The 16,094-nt window shown below is 49.3% G+C and overlaps 1 protein-coding gene and 1 long non-coding RNA gene across 2 annotated transcripts; one reads left to right on the forward strand and one right to left on the reverse strand.

The window, feature by feature from the left end:
• Positions 1-336: 336 nt before the first annotated feature.
• CD2H10orf99 (chromosome D2 C10orf99 homolog) lies at positions 337-8,812 on the forward strand. The gene is made up of 3 exons (XM_007093154.3): positions 337-528; positions 2,374-2,463; positions 7,763-8,812. The coding sequence occupies exons 1-3, from the start codon at positions 459-461 to the stop codon at positions 7,846-7,848; spliced, it is 246 nt and encodes an 81-aa protein (XP_007093216.1). The 5' UTR covers positions 337-458; the 3' UTR covers positions 7,849-8,812.
• Positions 1,579-3,999, reverse strand: LOC122231869. Its single transcript, XR_006209139.1, has 3 exons — positions 3,923-3,999; positions 2,539-2,597; positions 1,579-1,692 (listed from the first exon to the last, which is right to left on the reverse strand). It is a non-coding gene; the product is annotated as an uncharacterized LOC122231869 (long non-coding RNA).
• Positions 8,813-16,094: the final 7,282 nt, after the last annotated feature.

Consider the following 16,094-nt stretch of genomic DNA (forward strand, 5'->3'; position numbering starts at 1 on the left):
GTCTCTGCTCCCTACATTTCACCAATTGCTTAGAAGTCCTCCCTGAGGTTTGCAGAGTTTTATGGTCCTCCTGCCCCATCTTAGGAATGAGCAGGAAGATCTGTGTGTGATGGAATTATTACTGACACTAAAAGTTAACGTTCAACACTGGGAAGTGGCCCTTCCCTGGCAGGGGATTGCCACTCTGACCACTGAAGCCAGCTCTGGGAGCTCCCGTGGCCGGGCATTTATAGCTCTGTGTGTTACAGTTCACTAAATACTCTCAACTTCTCGAAAAGCTGGTTTTTTCCTCTTGGGAGCGGCTGACTCTACCCTTTATGAGAATTGCAAGCCTGCTGGTGCCCTGCCCATTGGGAAACACCTCACTCTGTCACTCTATAAATGTCTGAGGTGGCCCCAAGGGAGGACTTGTGCGGCACCGCTGTCTCCCCAGGACGTGAAGTTCCCACCACCCCACCATGAGGTTTCTAGTCCTCTCCAGATTGCTCTGCATCTTGCTCCTCTGCTTCTCCATCTTCTCCGTGGAAGGTAGGGCTGTCCCCCAAAGTGCTGGTTCCCAAGCAGGGAATGCAGGGCCTGGGAAGGTTGGAATCAGAAAATGTTGGTGGGCAGGCCCCCAGCAGGCAGTCCTGGGCCTGGGAAGACAGGCTCTCACTCCTGAATCTGTAGCACCTCTGTATACAGTGGCGGCACCAAGGGGTGGCCTGGGAACTTTAGACCCCACGATCTCCATCCGTAGCTCCAGTTCCCCCAAACCCACACACCAGCTATGTGAAGGTGATGTTTACCATGCAAACATGCAACCTCCTGGCAAGATTCTTGCACCTAAATCCTACCTAGCTAGAAATTCTAGAGCCACTCTCTTGTACTCGTACCATGCCTGTAGTACGGTGAATTTTGTGGAGACTGTGTGAGTCTGAGCATCCCAGCAAACAGCTGCAACAGATGATATGAGTACAGTGTGGTGGTGGTTGGGGGGGTGGGGGAGGCATGTTTGTATGTGTTTAGAAGTGGGGGAGATGTTCCCTGTACCTCAGTGGATATGAATGTTTAGCACTCCTGCCTTTGTTTCATTCAGGTTAGCTATTTTGAGCTTTTTCTCTTGCCTAACTCTCTAGACACTGCCTACTTTTATTATTTTTTTAAGGCAATTATGGTTAAGAGACTCTTAAATACTGAGAACAAACTGAGGGTTGATGGGGGGTGGGGGAGAGGGGAAAGTGGGTGATGGGAATTGAGGAGGGCACCCCTTGGGATGAGCACGGGGTGTTGTATGGAAACCAATTTGACAATAAATTATATGTTAAAAAAAATAAAAAAATAAAAAAGTACCATCCCTATCAAAAAAAAAAAAGCAATTATGGTTATTTTAACATTTATTGGAGTTGGGAGCATAGACAAATAAATAGATAGGGTTGAAAAACACCCATATCTTCATGACTCAGGAATATAGCCATGTTTAACATTTTATTTCTTTTCAATATTGCAGACAAGCATTTTTGGTAATTGATATATCTCTCTATATTAAACATTATATCTTTTTAAAATCACTATATTATTATATAATCACCAAAAATATTTACTGTTAAAATTATTCTGGAAGCATTTACACCAAAATGTCAACAGTAGTCATCTCTGAGCAGTAGGATGATAGGAAGTATTTGTTTTCTGAACTTTCTGCAGTGAACATTGCTGCATATGTAATACAGAAAACAGTGATTAGAATTCCTCATAAACACAGTCCAAAGCAATGCAGTTTATCAGACCTCTATTTGGGGGCATGCTAGACGTTGCCACTGTTACCTTAATGACAATTCAGTGAATATGAATACCTTTCCCCATAAAGTTTCTAAAACATTTAGGAGTATTTCTGGCATATTCTCCAAATAGTATTATTTAAGTAATATTTTTAGGTATAACTTGCCATCAAGTGTGCTATGATGAATTTCATGCTTAGACATGTAGATGGTTCATAATTTTGCACTATTTTAAGTATGTGGTAAGAGCATATGCGTATGTAAAACATTCCTTGTATTTAAGATTATTTTCTTAGGCTAGATTGCCAAAGGGAGAATATCAGGTCAAAGGGCATAGATACTTTGAGTGAGGATGCTGTGTTTTGGACAGGGACATGAGGAAGAGAGTATCTGCCCACAATGACTTTGTTATTTCTGAAAAATAAATCACCTCCAGGCCCACCCTTTCCCCAGGCCCTCCCACAGCCTGGCTCTTCCTGAGTTTCCTTCAATAAATATCCCTGACCTTTGTACCTTGGGAGCGGAGGCTGACTCAAGTCATTTGTACACAGATCCAACCTCATGGTGTCCCCAACACACTAAGGAAGGGTCTCTGCCCCTCTGTGTCTACCCTCAGGGAGAAGGCATTCTAGGCATCTTGCCAAGCCCCGGAAAGGCAAGCTTTGCTGTTCCCGAGTTCCTAGTCCTGTCCCGACGGCCCAGAAAGGTAAGCACCCTGTCCAGATGGTAAGAGGCTCTGGGGAGGCCATGGGACAGGCCGTATATGTGGATCAGCCCTCACCTGTGCCTGGCACAAAGGGGCCACAGCAGATGCGATCTTGGCCTCATGGAGCTTCCGCTCTAGTGTGGAAAAATGCAAAATTAATCATTTTGAACTGAATACGTTCTGTCAAGAGAAGAACAACATGCAATTAGAAAACGGTACTGGGAACACCCCCGGCCTGGGTGGGAGGCATGAGAGGAGGCCGCATTTGAGACCTGAAGAAAGGCAGGGAGACAGAGGGGAGGGTTCAGGCAGGGGAAGCAGCAGGCATGGAGGCCTGAGATGGGCAGGAGGGAGCCACGGAAGACAGAGAGGCTGGTGAGTTGCAAGGTGTTCATGGAAGCTACTACCCAAGGTAGGGCTGGCCTCGTGAGCTGCCACATGAGGAAAGGTGACCAGTGGGTGGATGGGACTCCCAGGCTCAGAACATCCCAGAGATGAGGGCAGGCAGCATGCGTCCCAGGAACCAGGCTGGAGGTGCAGAGCCAGGGTGAGGCCTGGAGGAACAAGACTGCCCTCTCCCACGAGGCCCCCGGGGGCCCCGGCTGATGAGGGAGACAGCCCCGAAGGAGGCTGCAGGTACCCAGCTCCCAGCACTGGCCCAGGCTGAGGGCCAGCTGGTGCATGGGAGTGGCCTGGGTGTGAAGTTAGCACTAGGAGACTTCTGCTGGCCTTGGGTAGGAGGGCCCCACAGCCTGGTGCAGGCAGCCCCCCAGGGAAAGCTGCAGAGCCTAGAGCCAGCCAGGCCTGACACTAATCCAAGGGTCCTGCCCCCGATTCTCCGCAGCTAAGGTCTGAGAAGGCCCCAGTCCTGCTGGCACCTCTGAGACCATGGCCCAGGGAGCCCATGACCAGAGCCAGGTCCTCCCACCCATCCCCCAATCCCACCTACTACCAAGAGTCCTGTGCACAAAGCGGGAGCTTGGGTATGAAGGACAGGGAGAGAGAGAGAGACAGCACTCCTTAGCCTCTGGACACCTCTCCAGAGAGGCTGACAGCCCCTCCCTCCAGACTGGCATCACATCCAGCTGCAGTAAAAATAACCCGTTCTCACACCCTGCACCCAAGTGTGAAGCACCCGCCCAGGAAAGGTGAGAGGAAGTGCACTGACAGGCTGACTGCAGCTCTGCTCTCCTCTGAGGCCCCAGCCTGGTGAAGGAGGAGGAGTGTTTCCATGAAAGAAATAAGGCAAAGCCAAGGGAAGGGAGAGGTAAGAGTCCCTCCTTACTGAATGAGTCCATCCCCAAACCCTTCCCCAGGATGGATGCACTCACAGGAAGTAAAACGACGTTAGGGATGTGCGTGCACATACACACACATGCACACACGCACACACAGATCCTAGGAAACACAGCCAGTTAACTCCTTGTGCCCAGTACAGGGTAGCTGTTTTGTTACTCACTCAACACTTTAGAATAATCGAGGTGCACGGATTCCATGTTGACTCTGGATTTCTTTCAGTGTACGTACATATTTTTAATTCCGTTGCAGAAATTTGCAAACAACTTAGAACAAAAAGAGAAAAACAAACATTTTTATCAGGTCCTTATTGTACAATCTCATTTAAATCTTTGGAACCACATCAGGGAAACATTGTCACCATTTTACAGTTTGGGAAACTGAGGCTCAGAAAGAATCTGAGGCAGAGCCAGGAGCCCGGATGTGTCTACCTCTTTCCACTACAACAAACTGCCTCCTCCATAGAGAGCAGGTCCTGCAGCATGCTTGTGAAGACAAGCGCATTCCCAAGACCTTAGACTTCCCCAGAGCAAAGCGCCATCTGGGTTGGAATCCCAGCTCCACCACCTGCTAGCTGTGTGCCCTTGAGCAGGTCGCCCAGCTCTGCTAAGCCTCAATCTCCTCACCTGTGAAAGGGTACGATCCCAGACTCTACCTTGCCAGGCTATGGTAAGAAGACAGTGAAGTCATGACTATAGCCAGGCATTACCCCCTAAACATGCCTGCTGGGGAAGTCAGAGCCCTGCCAGGGCGCCTGAAGCAGGAGGCCAGAAATTTCAACACTGAAAACCAAGGTCCGTGCCTTCTTGCCCAGGCTTGGTGGTTCCACCCACCATTTTCTGGGCCTGATCCTGGGGCCGGGTCATCAACAACAGAGCTGCTGAGCGTGCCAAACTCTGGGAATGTGGCCTCTGTACTCTGGGCCCCCGGTGTATAAGAGTGTCTGCCTACCTGTCCAAAGAGAAAATAACCAACGGTGTCTGGAGGATGTCCCTGGGCTGACAATACCAGTTAGACATACACATGCCAGTGTGGGACTCTTCAATGTAAAGTGTCTTTCCTGAGCCTTGGTTCACACATAAGTGCAGTGCCAGGCCTGTGGGGATGACAGGACGTGGCAGGTACAGGATCTTGGGTCGGTTCGACAAAACCATCACCAAAAGTCAGTGGGCTGAATTTACCACGTTTACTGATTTGCTAAACAAAGCTTTCTCCAAAGTATTTGAAAAGTTTGTGTCAATCTGTGTAGCAGCGTGTCATAGCAACATTTTTTTCGTGGAGTGTTCAGTTCGTTAACTCTTAGTGCTGGACAGGCATCACGCTTAGGCGGGGGGCAGAATGACAGACCCCACCTAGGACCTCTGTCAGGCCATCCTCCTTCCAGGTGTCCTGAGGTTGTCGGTGAGGAAGCTCCTGGGCAAGACTGGGGAGGTCTTGTTTGAAGACCCCTGGAGCCTGAGAGTGTGCCCGCCCCTCCCACAGACTACCTGGGACCTGAGAGCTCTGTCCCACCCTCCCTGTTTTGAAGACAAGCAAAATTACTTGACCCACAGTGGGAGGTGGGGGAGAAGGGGCCCAGAGAGATTCCTCCCCCACCATGGGGTTATCCTTGTCTTCAGAAAGGGGCCCAGACTACAGAGACAAAGACTACCCATTGAGGACCACCAGCATGATTACTTGAGGGTTTTGGCAACTTTGCATGACAGCTGGGTTGAGACAAGAGCCAGTACAATAGACCCTGGAAGGGAAGAGGTGAAGAGGGTGCCCCACCCATCCTATCCAGTGGACCAATCAGAGGGTCTCATATCTGTAGCCTTTCTCCTCCAGGGTTATATCCATTAGCCGTAGCTGCGTAACTAAACACTCCCAACTTCAGTGGCCCAAACTACATGTATTCTCATTTTCCATGAATCTGCAGGTCAGCTGAACAGGCTCATTTATTCTTCCAAGGGTTGGATACACCATCCTGCTGACCTTGGCTGGGCTCTCTCACATGTTTGGGGGCCAGTGGTCTGTAAGTCTTGGAGGGTCTCAGTTAGGCAACCGGACCTTCTTCCACACGGTCTCTCATCCTCCAACAGGCCAGCCCAAACTTCTTCACAGAAGCTGCAGGGTTCCACCTATGTGAGTGAAAGCACCTAAGTACCTCAGAACTGGCCCACCTTTACCTCCGCTGCATTCAGCTGGCCAAAGGAACTCACCAGGGCAGCTCAGATTGAAGGAAAGGAGAAGCAGACCCCATATTTTGGTGGGAGGAGCTACAAAGTCACATTGCAAAAACAGGGTGGAGAATTGTGACTATGTGTGCAATAAGTCAACCACAGTATTTATTGTAGGAGCCAGAGAAGAGAGTCCTGGGGATCTGAGGAGGGTGGACAGAAGTTGCAAGCAGTGTTCAGGAAACCATGGTCCCCCATCAGAAATTCTAGTGGAAAATTCTCATGACATTATATTACTAGAAAAAAGTACTTTACACTGTACCATGATAGTACCATGACTATCACTGTTGGAAGATGAAAGCACTTTCAAATAGGAAGACAAAATACAAGGACAACTATACCAATGTTAGCACTTATTTATGATTGAGACATGAGGCTATGGATAAATTATAATTAAATTTATTTTTATAGCTGGTGGTTATATAGCAATTATTGTCTAACACTTACATCTGGTAACTCATTTAATCCTCACAATCTTAAGAGTTAGATAACATTACTACCCCCATTTTTACAGATGAGGAGCCAAAGCACAGAGAGTTTAAGTAACTTGTTGAAGGGCACACAGCTAGTAAGTAAGTGGTAGAGCTGGGGCTTTGAATCCGAACACTCTGGCTCCAGATTCTATGTTCTTTTTTTATTTTATTTTATTTTATTTTATTTTATTTTATTTTATTTTATTTTATTTTATTTTTTTAATGCTTATTTATTTCTGAGAGAGAAAGACAGAGTACGAGTGGGAGAGGGACAGAGAGAGAGAGAGAGAGAGGGATACACAGAATCGGAAGCAGGATCCAGGGGATCCAGTGCTGACAGCACAGAGCGGGACTCGAACCCACGAACCGTGAGATCATGACCTGAGCCAGTTGGACACTTATCCAACTGAGCCAGCCAGGCGCCCCCAGATTCTATGTTCTTAACTATCATACCACCTTGCATATAGTAATAATCTGGAAACAGAAGGGGGAAAAAAAAAGAATAGTCTCATCACAACAATTTAGTAATCTTCACATTCATTTGTGTTTCTTTTATTTTTTTTTCAGGCAACCATGTTTATCCAGTTTTATTTTTATTGTACCTCATTTTCTTACTTTTAAAATTAATGTTACATTGTGAGTGTTTTCTTTCCTCTTGCTACAGTCTTCATAATCACAGAATTTTCTCACATTAAACATTTCCATCATGATAAGATACCATAAGATACCATACCTAACTTACCATTTCTCTACCAGAGAATATTCAGATTGTTTCCAGAAATTGTTTTTCTGGTATTAAAAACAAAACTATGAAGAACAGTTTAATGCATGCCGGTTCTTTTTTCTTGTGGATTATTCCTCCCATAAGTGGGACTGGTTTGTCAAGATGCAAACATAGCTTTGAGACACACATTGCCTGCAACTTGCAGTCCAGAAGGAAATAGCCCAAGGAGTCTGAGGGCCTGCAAGTGACGTGGGCAGACCCTCCTACTGTGGCCGTCAGAAACCAGACCCTTCAACTTTAGTGGACTCTTGTTGACAAAGCCAGTTTGGCTCATAAGCCTCCTTCTCTCCATCTGATGCCAGTAAATCAGATTTCTCCCTGACAGGACTGAAATAACCTGAGCTGGTCATGTTTGCCATGAAAGGCCTTCCTTCTGGGTCTCCAGGAAGGAGATAAGATCTGATTCTTGCCTTGATTTTTGAAAACACTTTGCGTCTGGAAATGAATGTTAATTGTGTTCTCCCCTTTCTCCTCCCCCACTCTGCTTGGCTCTTGTCTTGTCTTACCTGCCCATTGCTCCTTCCCAGGGCGCCACGCGAGGATCTGCAGACAGTGCAAAGTCAAGCCAGGGTCCCGTACTTGGGTAGTACCTGGGGCTCTCCCGCAAGTGTAATGCTGCCCAAACAAGTCTGCACGCAAGTTGAGACCCTCATGCCCAGTGCCTGAGGCACCCAGAAGTCTCAGGTTCTCTCAGGATGCTCCTCTTGAAGCTGGGGCTAAGGGCAGAGATGCCAAGAGCCTTGGCCCAGGGAAGCTTCTGCCCATGAACCATAAGCCTCTTCTCTTAAAGACACAACATTTCTTCCCTGCTATGTTGGAATGTGCTCACGCTGCCTTTTTAGAAAAGCCTGAACCAGAATTTTCTGAAAACCACAACCTTGATACAAAGGTCAAAACGCTGGAATGCCTGTCTTGCTGTGTGGCCTTGGACAAGTAACTTAGCCTCTCTGGGTGCATGTTGGCTTCAGAGATGTAAAGTTCAGAGACCGAAAAACCCTCTAAGGAAGACCATCAGTCACTGGCACCAATGGGTTTCACTATGCTTTTCAACCTTCCCGGCAGTGAGCTGGGATGTTGTGGGGCTTCACCTTGGTCAGCAAGGGCCCTGAGAAAGTTCCGGAATTCTAGATGCTAGTCCCACTCATGCCCCCCACTTTCCGAGTTATTCAGGCTCAGCCCACCTGGCCTCAGTCCCCTCCTGGCCTCTACAGTGTTGACAGTCAAGATTCCACTGTGACTTTTGACAGCTACAAACTCAGACAATTCTGATCCTGCTAGGGAGCAGTGACCAAGACTGCATCCTAAGGTACACACAGCCCCTAACCGTCCCACATCCGATGGCCTCTGAAGGAACCCCTTCCTAACTTCCTGATGTGAATCTGCTGGAAAGAACATTGAAACAAAACAAACAAAAAACCCCAAATAATAAATAAATAAATAAATAAATAAATAAATAAATAAATAAATACACAAAATGCACATGCAACATCCATGTTTAAGAAAGTCAGTGATTGGGAGGCACTGGGTGGCTCAGTCGGTTAAGCGTCTGACTTGGGCTCAGGTCATGATCTCAGTGTTTGTGAGTTGGAGCCCCGCATTGAGCTCTCTGCTATCAGCACCGGGGCCTGCTTCGGATCTTCCGTCTCCCTCTCTTCTGTCCCTCTCCCTCTCTCTCTTTCTTTCTCTCAAAAATAAATAAACATTTAAAGCAACAACAACGACAAAAAGAAAAGTCAGTGATTGGTGTCCCCGGGTGGCTCAGTTGGTTAAGCATCCACTCTTGGTTTCAGCTCATATCATGATCTCATGGTTCATGAGATTGAGCCCAGAATCAGGCTCTGCTCTGTCAGTGTGCAGCCTGCTTGGGATTCTCTCTCTCTCTGCCCCTCCCCTGCTCACATGCACTCTCTTTCTCAAAATAAATAAATAAACGTTAAAAAAAAAAAAAAAAAAAAAGAAGTCAGTGATTGGGCCTGAGCCACAGCTTTCTGCTAGAGGAAACCCGTGCCCCAAAGCCTCTCCTGAAGGCCACTCCTTCATCATGAGAAAATCTAACTAGAAGAAGGGGGGTGAGGACTACTGACAATAACAACGCTCTTGGTCTGAAACACCAGGACTCAAACCCCAGGCCTACCCAGAATTGTCTGTGTGACCTGGGCAAGTTGGTTCCCTTTTCTGTAAAATGGAGACCCCAGCACCCATCCAGAGGACTGAAAGGGCACGGTGGGTGATGGAAAGTACCCACATAGGGCATGGCACACAGAGGAAAATGGTTCAGGGAAGTCCCTGCCTTCCCTGTCCTCGCTGGGGGCTATGCTTCTACCCACAATGAACCAGGGTTGTGACTCAGAAGGAACAGATGGCCAGGTCTAAGAGGCTCATCTCTCCGGTAAAGCTCCCTTCTAATCTGATTCTCCCAGGAAGGTGAGAAGCCCTCCCCATGCCACCCCACAGTCTGTGTCTGAAAGCGCCAGGCCCACAGCTTCTAGGATCGATGGGTAGGAGTTCTCTGGCACAGGGCTCTGGGGACAGTGGTCCCAGGGCAAGCCAGAGTCCTTACCTTGTCCTAGGCCAGACCTTTCAATTCCATACAGAGGCTGCATTCATGGGCTGGTCCCTTCACTCACTCACCCGTTCCCAGGGTAGGCAGTCGTCCCATCACGCCAGCTTCTGAGGCTCAGACATGAACAAATGCAGTCCTTGAGGGCTGAGAAGCAGCAGGGTGTGAGCCCCGGGGCATAAACAGAGGTCCGGGCACAGGAGGGAAAAGATGAGCTGATGCCTGGGCTGAATTATGGGAGCATTCCAGCTGGAGAAGGGATATGTGTGTGAGCGTGCAAGCATATGTGTGCGTGCGTGCATGCATGTGTGTGTGTGTCTGGATGAAGAAGAGGAGCAGCGAAGGCCGGGCAGAAGACTTGAGGGTTTCCCCTGCAGGGAATGCAGGGAGGAAGGGCTATTAGGAGGAGGTGGAATGAGCCGGAACTAAGGCAGGGCCGAGGGCAAGGCACAGAAGAGGAATTTGAGGGGTTTCTGAGCAGCAGTGGTGTGGCCTTATAGACTCGGTAGCTGGGGCTATGGAGACAAGTCCACGGTGGACATTCCTGTGCTGTGTCAGACCCTCACTGGGAACGCCCTTGGCGAGGTGAACCACTCAGCTACTAGCACTGTGACAGCTGACCATTCAACATCCTTGTTCCCAATCCTACCCCTCTCCATCACCACCAAACTCCTGCCCCCTAACACACACACACACACACACACACACACACACACACACACACACACACACAAGGTAAAGAAAACACTGACATATAACTAAACACATGTACTTGAAAGTCAACAGGAAAAACAATTCAGAGGCCATGTGTCTGGCCACTGAACCAAGTCTAGCCTTCTGCTCAGGAAAGCACAAATGCCAGGAGCCTCAGCTTCTTTTTCAGGTAGGAAAGACCAGTCACTTAATGTACACAATTAAAAGGACACAGTAGAATGTTGGGAGAAAGAGGAGGCTGTCTCTGTGGGGCAGGAATGCAGTGCCCATGGCTCTGAGCCACTGGCGTGCAGGAGACCAGCCTTGGGTAGGTAGGGCAGTGACCCCATGGGACCTTCCAGGGATGCCAGCCCCTCAGAGCAGCCCAGACCAAAGGTGGGAGGCACAAAAGGGAGCTGAGGACTCTGTTCCCACCCTCCCTGACTCTGGAAAGTAAGGGGAAGTAAGGGAAAGCCTGAGACTGGTTCCCAGAGATTCCTGTGCAGAGCTAGAGGCTGGCCAAAGGCCAAACTCTTTCCTTCCCACTCACCTGTGGGATGTCACCTCCAGAAGTTGCAACATGAGATTTTAAATTTGGTGGAAGAACTTCACTCTCAAAGGGTAGACTGAGCCTTCAGGGAAAGTCTGACAAATAAGGTGATTCAAGGCTACCGGGGATCCCATGAGGATTCCAAACATCCACAAGGGACTTCAATTTATAAAACTTTAATTCTTATTTTGCCCTTACTTGACTCCTTAAGAACCTAGACTGATTGACAGTTTACACTAGTGTCATTAGAGAAAGTGTGCGGTCCCCATGGCAACTAAAGGGGTTCACACTCTGACTAGGTGGGACATGTGGTATCGTTGACAGTGCACAAGCTTCACAGATTTGGGTTCAAATGAGGGTTCTGTCATATGCCTGTTGTGTGACATTAGGGAGGTCAGGTGACCTCTCAGAGCCCCAGATTCCCCACCTGTAAAATGAGGCTGTCACAGAGGGCTATTAGGGAGACTAAATGAGACAATGAGAAGCGCCTGGCTCTGAAATAGAAGCCAAATGGTGGTCACAGGTCTGTTTCCAGCACATTAGACAGATCCAGGTGTCTCCCCGCTCCCCAACCCCACTCAAGATTAGGTCCCCCTGGACCCATTTCATCTCCAGCTATCATCGAACCTCCAGTTGGGCACCACAAGCACTTTACAGCCTCGTGGACTCACCCATTCTGCTGATTCGTCTCTGAGCTTATTTTTGGGTAAACTGTCCAGAGTAGACCACTTTCTGGAGCCTTACAGGGCCATGCCCTAACTGGTTAGTTCACACAGGATCCCACACATGACTCCCCTGACTGGCTCCACAGCCATTTTCCCTGCCTTGGACGCGTCATAAAACTTCTAGGGTGTGAATGTGTCCAGGGCTCTGACCTGGTCTCCCAAGCAGTGGCTGCACCTTGTCTGTTTACTAGCAGCCTTGTAACAGGCAGACAGGTCCAGAGGCAACCGGCAGACTTGTTATCAACAGCCCCATCTCTGGAAATAGTCTTTGACTCGTCTGCTGTTTAATCTGTCAAACTGCACTGCCCCTCAGGATTTGCAAAGTGTGAACCAAAAGGTGGGAAGTGTCAAATTACAAGATATCGAAACAGAAAAAAAAGTTCTCTTTCACATCAAAATGCAGCCATTTTGTTTGTTCAAATCAGCCTGCCACCTGGCTCAGCGGGCATTTCAGCTTATACTCCCGGGCTACTCCAGTCTATCAACTTAAGGATGGATGGAGTGGGGAAGCACATGTCAAGGCATGAAGAGGATTAGTTGTTGACCATGACCAGGAACCAAGACTTATGTCATCGTCAGGTACCTCTTCATTCATTCATCCATTCAGCTGGTCAACAACTACCCATTGAGGACCTTCTATGTGACTGGTCCTGTGTAAATACTGAAGAAACCTATGCATGAAATGGCCTCTTCCTTAAGTGGTTCACAGCACTCTGGGGGAGACACCAAAGCAGACAGATTATAGTACTAAAGTCTTTTAAGGATCCTGTCAAGGTCTCAAGTAGGGACCAATTCTGCCTGGGGGCAGAAGATGCCAGAAAAAAAAAAGGAAAACATTCCGGAGGAGAAGATATTATTGCTGTGTCATCTACCTAGACTCAACCATGAGACAGGCTGGATAGCAAAGGAGAGCACTGCAGGGTGAAAAACAGGCAACATCAGGGTTAGAGCTTCTGCCCACCTGTGTGGGTGCCGCAGTGACCAAGAGCCAGCATTGCAACCCAGGAGGTTGATTCAGTGGGTACTAGTACCAACTAGATGGGTACTGGGGAACAGGTGACAGCCCCAGACTCCTGCATAGTACCTCAGTTAGGGGGACAGGCAGGGCCTTAGACAGACAGGGGAGGAATCCCAGCTCCATGTCAGAGGAGACAGAGACAGCCATTTTACACATGGCCTGGACACAGCAAGGGGACAAGTGAAGGGGACACATTTCAGAGTAGGTGGTGTCCCAGGCTCCCCAAGCCTGCTAACCCCAGAGCCCGCTGCTGTGGGAACGGACTCCCGACTTCCAGCCAGGTGGGTCCACCCTGGCCCACAACCACAGAGGACAGTCATCAGGACCTCCCCTGGGCTGGGATAAATAGGGCCTCACAGTCATGTCCAGAGAGAGTACATCCAGGCCTACTAGGATCCCTGGGCCCTATGCCTTCATGCTCAGTACCAAATTCTGCCTTGGACAAGGGCTTCCCTATCATGAACAGTCATTGTTCTGGAATTCAGCAATAGGACCGAACAGCTCAGGATGCCCAATAGGTGGGCAGAGGTCAGTCTGCAAGATGGTCTTATCACAGACAGCTAGGGTGGAAGCAGGGTGCTAGGACCAGTCCTTTCCCCCCTCCTAGGTCAGGGTCCTTAGGAAGGTGAGCCCGAGTAGCAGACAACTGCTCTTCACCGCACCCTCAGCCCTGGGAGGAGCCTGGAGAGCTGCTTGCCCAACCTCTCTCGATGTAGGTGTGCATGTGCTGGGCATGTGTGTTTATACAAGGAGATGGGAATGGATTCACACATACAGGGTACACATGCATGTGTATGCAAATGGGAACAGAACTTGGTTGGGGGGGCATCTGTGTAAACATGTGTGCATGGAAACAAGGCACCGTGGGTTAGCCCATTCAGGTATATCAGATGGGGGCAAAGAGGTTACAAAAGCCTGGGTTGGTGTGCTGGCAGAGAGCTAGAACATACTTACATGCCCAGGAAGGCAGCTAACACCTGAATCCGCATTTACTGACAGCTGGACCAGCTGCTGTACATCTACCTGAGGAAATGCTGTCAGGACTTAACCTTGAGATGAAACAGATTTGGTATTTCACAGCAGGTGCCATGGTGAGGAGGCTCTAGAAGAGAGGGAACTCGTCACCCTGCAGGGGTGATAGACATGTGGAAGACAAGGTGACGTGTGTCCGGGGCTGCCCAGGGTCTGCAGGTGAGGGTCAACCCCTCTGTCTCACAGCAGGCGAGCCCTTCCCAGCTATGATAAACTGAGCCTTTCACATAGCCTCCCATTCCTCCGTACTAAAGGTCAAGATCAGGGTCCATGGTGAGAACCTCCATGAGGAACTGTTCTTTTCCCAAGTTCTCAAATGCTTTGAGGACAAGGGCAGATCTAATGTGACCAGCTTGTCCCAGTTCATCCCAGACCTTCTTAGTTTTACCACTGAATGTCCCACATCCCTGGAAACCCCCTCAGTCCCAGGCAAACCAGGACAGCTAGTCATTCTAGCAGATCTGAGCCTGTATAACTGAAGAGGGGGGTGGCCTCTTTAAGGAAAAAAATATATATGTAAACTACAAACACAAAATTAAGGCTACGGAAGGGACATGTGAGCAAGGGGCCCGGAGCTGAAGCATCAGTAGCTTCAAGGTCATCTTCCTCTGTTACAGAATGTTTCAGCTTTTTTTGGAGCCAGCCGAAACTGGATGTGACTCTAGGCCCTGTCCTTCCCTGGCTGTGTGTGAGGTTGGGCAAGTGACTTGCCCTCTCTGTGCTTTACTTCTTCCTTTCTAAAGCAGGGACAATCACACCAGAAGTTGTGTTGGTTACACAAGATAATATGGGTGACCACACACACACACACGCACACACACTACAGCATAGGAGGGGATTCCTTCACTATCCCTCTCCGATGCAAGTCTGTTGACTGAGTGAACTGAGGAGAAAGAAGTCAAGGCACCAGAACCACGTGATGAGGAGATAGGCAGACAGGACACGGAAAGCTGGTTTTTCTCAGCACACTGGCAAGATGTTTGCCCCAGGAAACCCTGGCTCTGCCTCCAGCACACTAGGTGATCTAAAAAAAGCCCCAGTCCCCTCATCTGTATGTAGGATTTGTAGAATGGCCCACCTTGGCCTTGTCCCAGCATTTTGAGACAGAAAGATGCAGAAATACCTGTGAAATTTAAAGTGCATTTTCCAGCCAAGGGCCAAGCCTGAGGGAATTCAACAAGAGGAGTTCTGGTTAACTGGGCCTGAAAATAGCCCAATACTCTGGGACTACTGATTTATCTTCTTGTCCTGAATCCCTAACTCTTGCTACCTGTGGATCAAGGAGGTCTGGCCTTGGGGGTGGGGGATGTTCTGCTCCTATGAAGGTCCCTGGGGAGAAATATTGAGACCCCAGCCATGGAGGCCTCTCTAGGAAGCACACAAAGGGGTCTCCTATTTCTGTAGATATACCCCTCCAAGGCCATCCTGGGGAGTGATGAAGCTTGGGCCTAACGTGACCTCCCTGTACCCCCCATGAATAGAAGGGGGACAGGCACCTTCTCTAACTGAAGTCCAATGTCAGAGCAAGAGAATGAGGGTCCAGCCTAGGGAAATCTCCCAACAAGAAGGCTCCTGAGTTTCCCTGCTTTTCCTATTTATCAGCATCCAGGGCCCTCATAGCAGTGCCCTGCTTTGCCTAAATGTCCTTCAGGGATACGGGGCTTGCTACTCCTGGGGCCGTCCATACCTGTGCTGGCCAGCTGTGTTAGCAAGTCTGTCCAGGATGGGGCTTGATTCTGTCTTCAAGCTGTTCACCCTTCCTTACAAGGCTTGAATGGGTCTGCTGTTTCTCCATGGTCACCCATGGGGACAGGGAGTGAGGCCAGCCTGCTATCTGGTAACTTCTGCCTCCCACCTTAGTGGAGACTTGTATGCCCTCCGTGCTGCTTACCACATATATGGACCCCCACTAGTGTTCACACTAGTGACCCCACCCGCTGGGACAGCTGGCCTGGCCTGGCCTGGGGGAGAGGGCAGGAAAGATTTGAGATCCCAGAGAGGTGGGGCTGATAACCCCTCCGCATCTGCCTCCCCTCCCTACCACAACCCTCCTCTTTGTTTTTCATCTCACCCCACCCCAAGTCTTCAGGGGCACCATCCTAGGAATCCGTTTGCCCCTGGAGGGCAAACCTGTCCCCTAGCCGATACACCACCTTTTCTTCCCTGCTCCTTCCTCCTCTTGGGAGGGAACCCTCTGGTCTCAGGCTGGGCTGTTCCTTGCCCGCCGCTGTTCTACAGCCTGGAACGCTCAGGTTCAGAGAGTGGCAAGCCCCCTCAAAGT

Source organism: Panthera tigris, chromosome D2 (assembly GCF_018350195.1).
Source record: "Panthera tigris isolate Pti1 chromosome D2, P.tigris_Pti1_mat1.1, whole genome shotgun sequence".
Taxonomy (NCBI): Eukaryota; Metazoa; Chordata; class Mammalia; order Carnivora; family Felidae; genus Panthera; species Panthera tigris.

What these genes read in the sequence shown, in the direction of transcription:
- CD2H10orf99 (XM_007093154.3), top strand. Translation starts at nt 459, where the DNA reads ATGAGGTTTCTAGTCCTCTCCAGATTGCTCTGCATCTTGCTCCTCTGC. An exon ending in CTCCATCTTCTCCGTGGAAG is followed by an intron (nt 529 to 2,373) that starts GTAGGGCTGTCC and finishes GTCTACCCTCAG; the next exon opens with GGAGAAGGCATTCTAGGCAT. An exon ending in TGTCCCGACGGCCCAGAAAG is followed by an intron (nt 2,464 to 7,762) that starts GTAAGCACCCTG and finishes GCTCCTTCCCAG; the next exon opens with GGCGCCACGCGAGGATCTGC.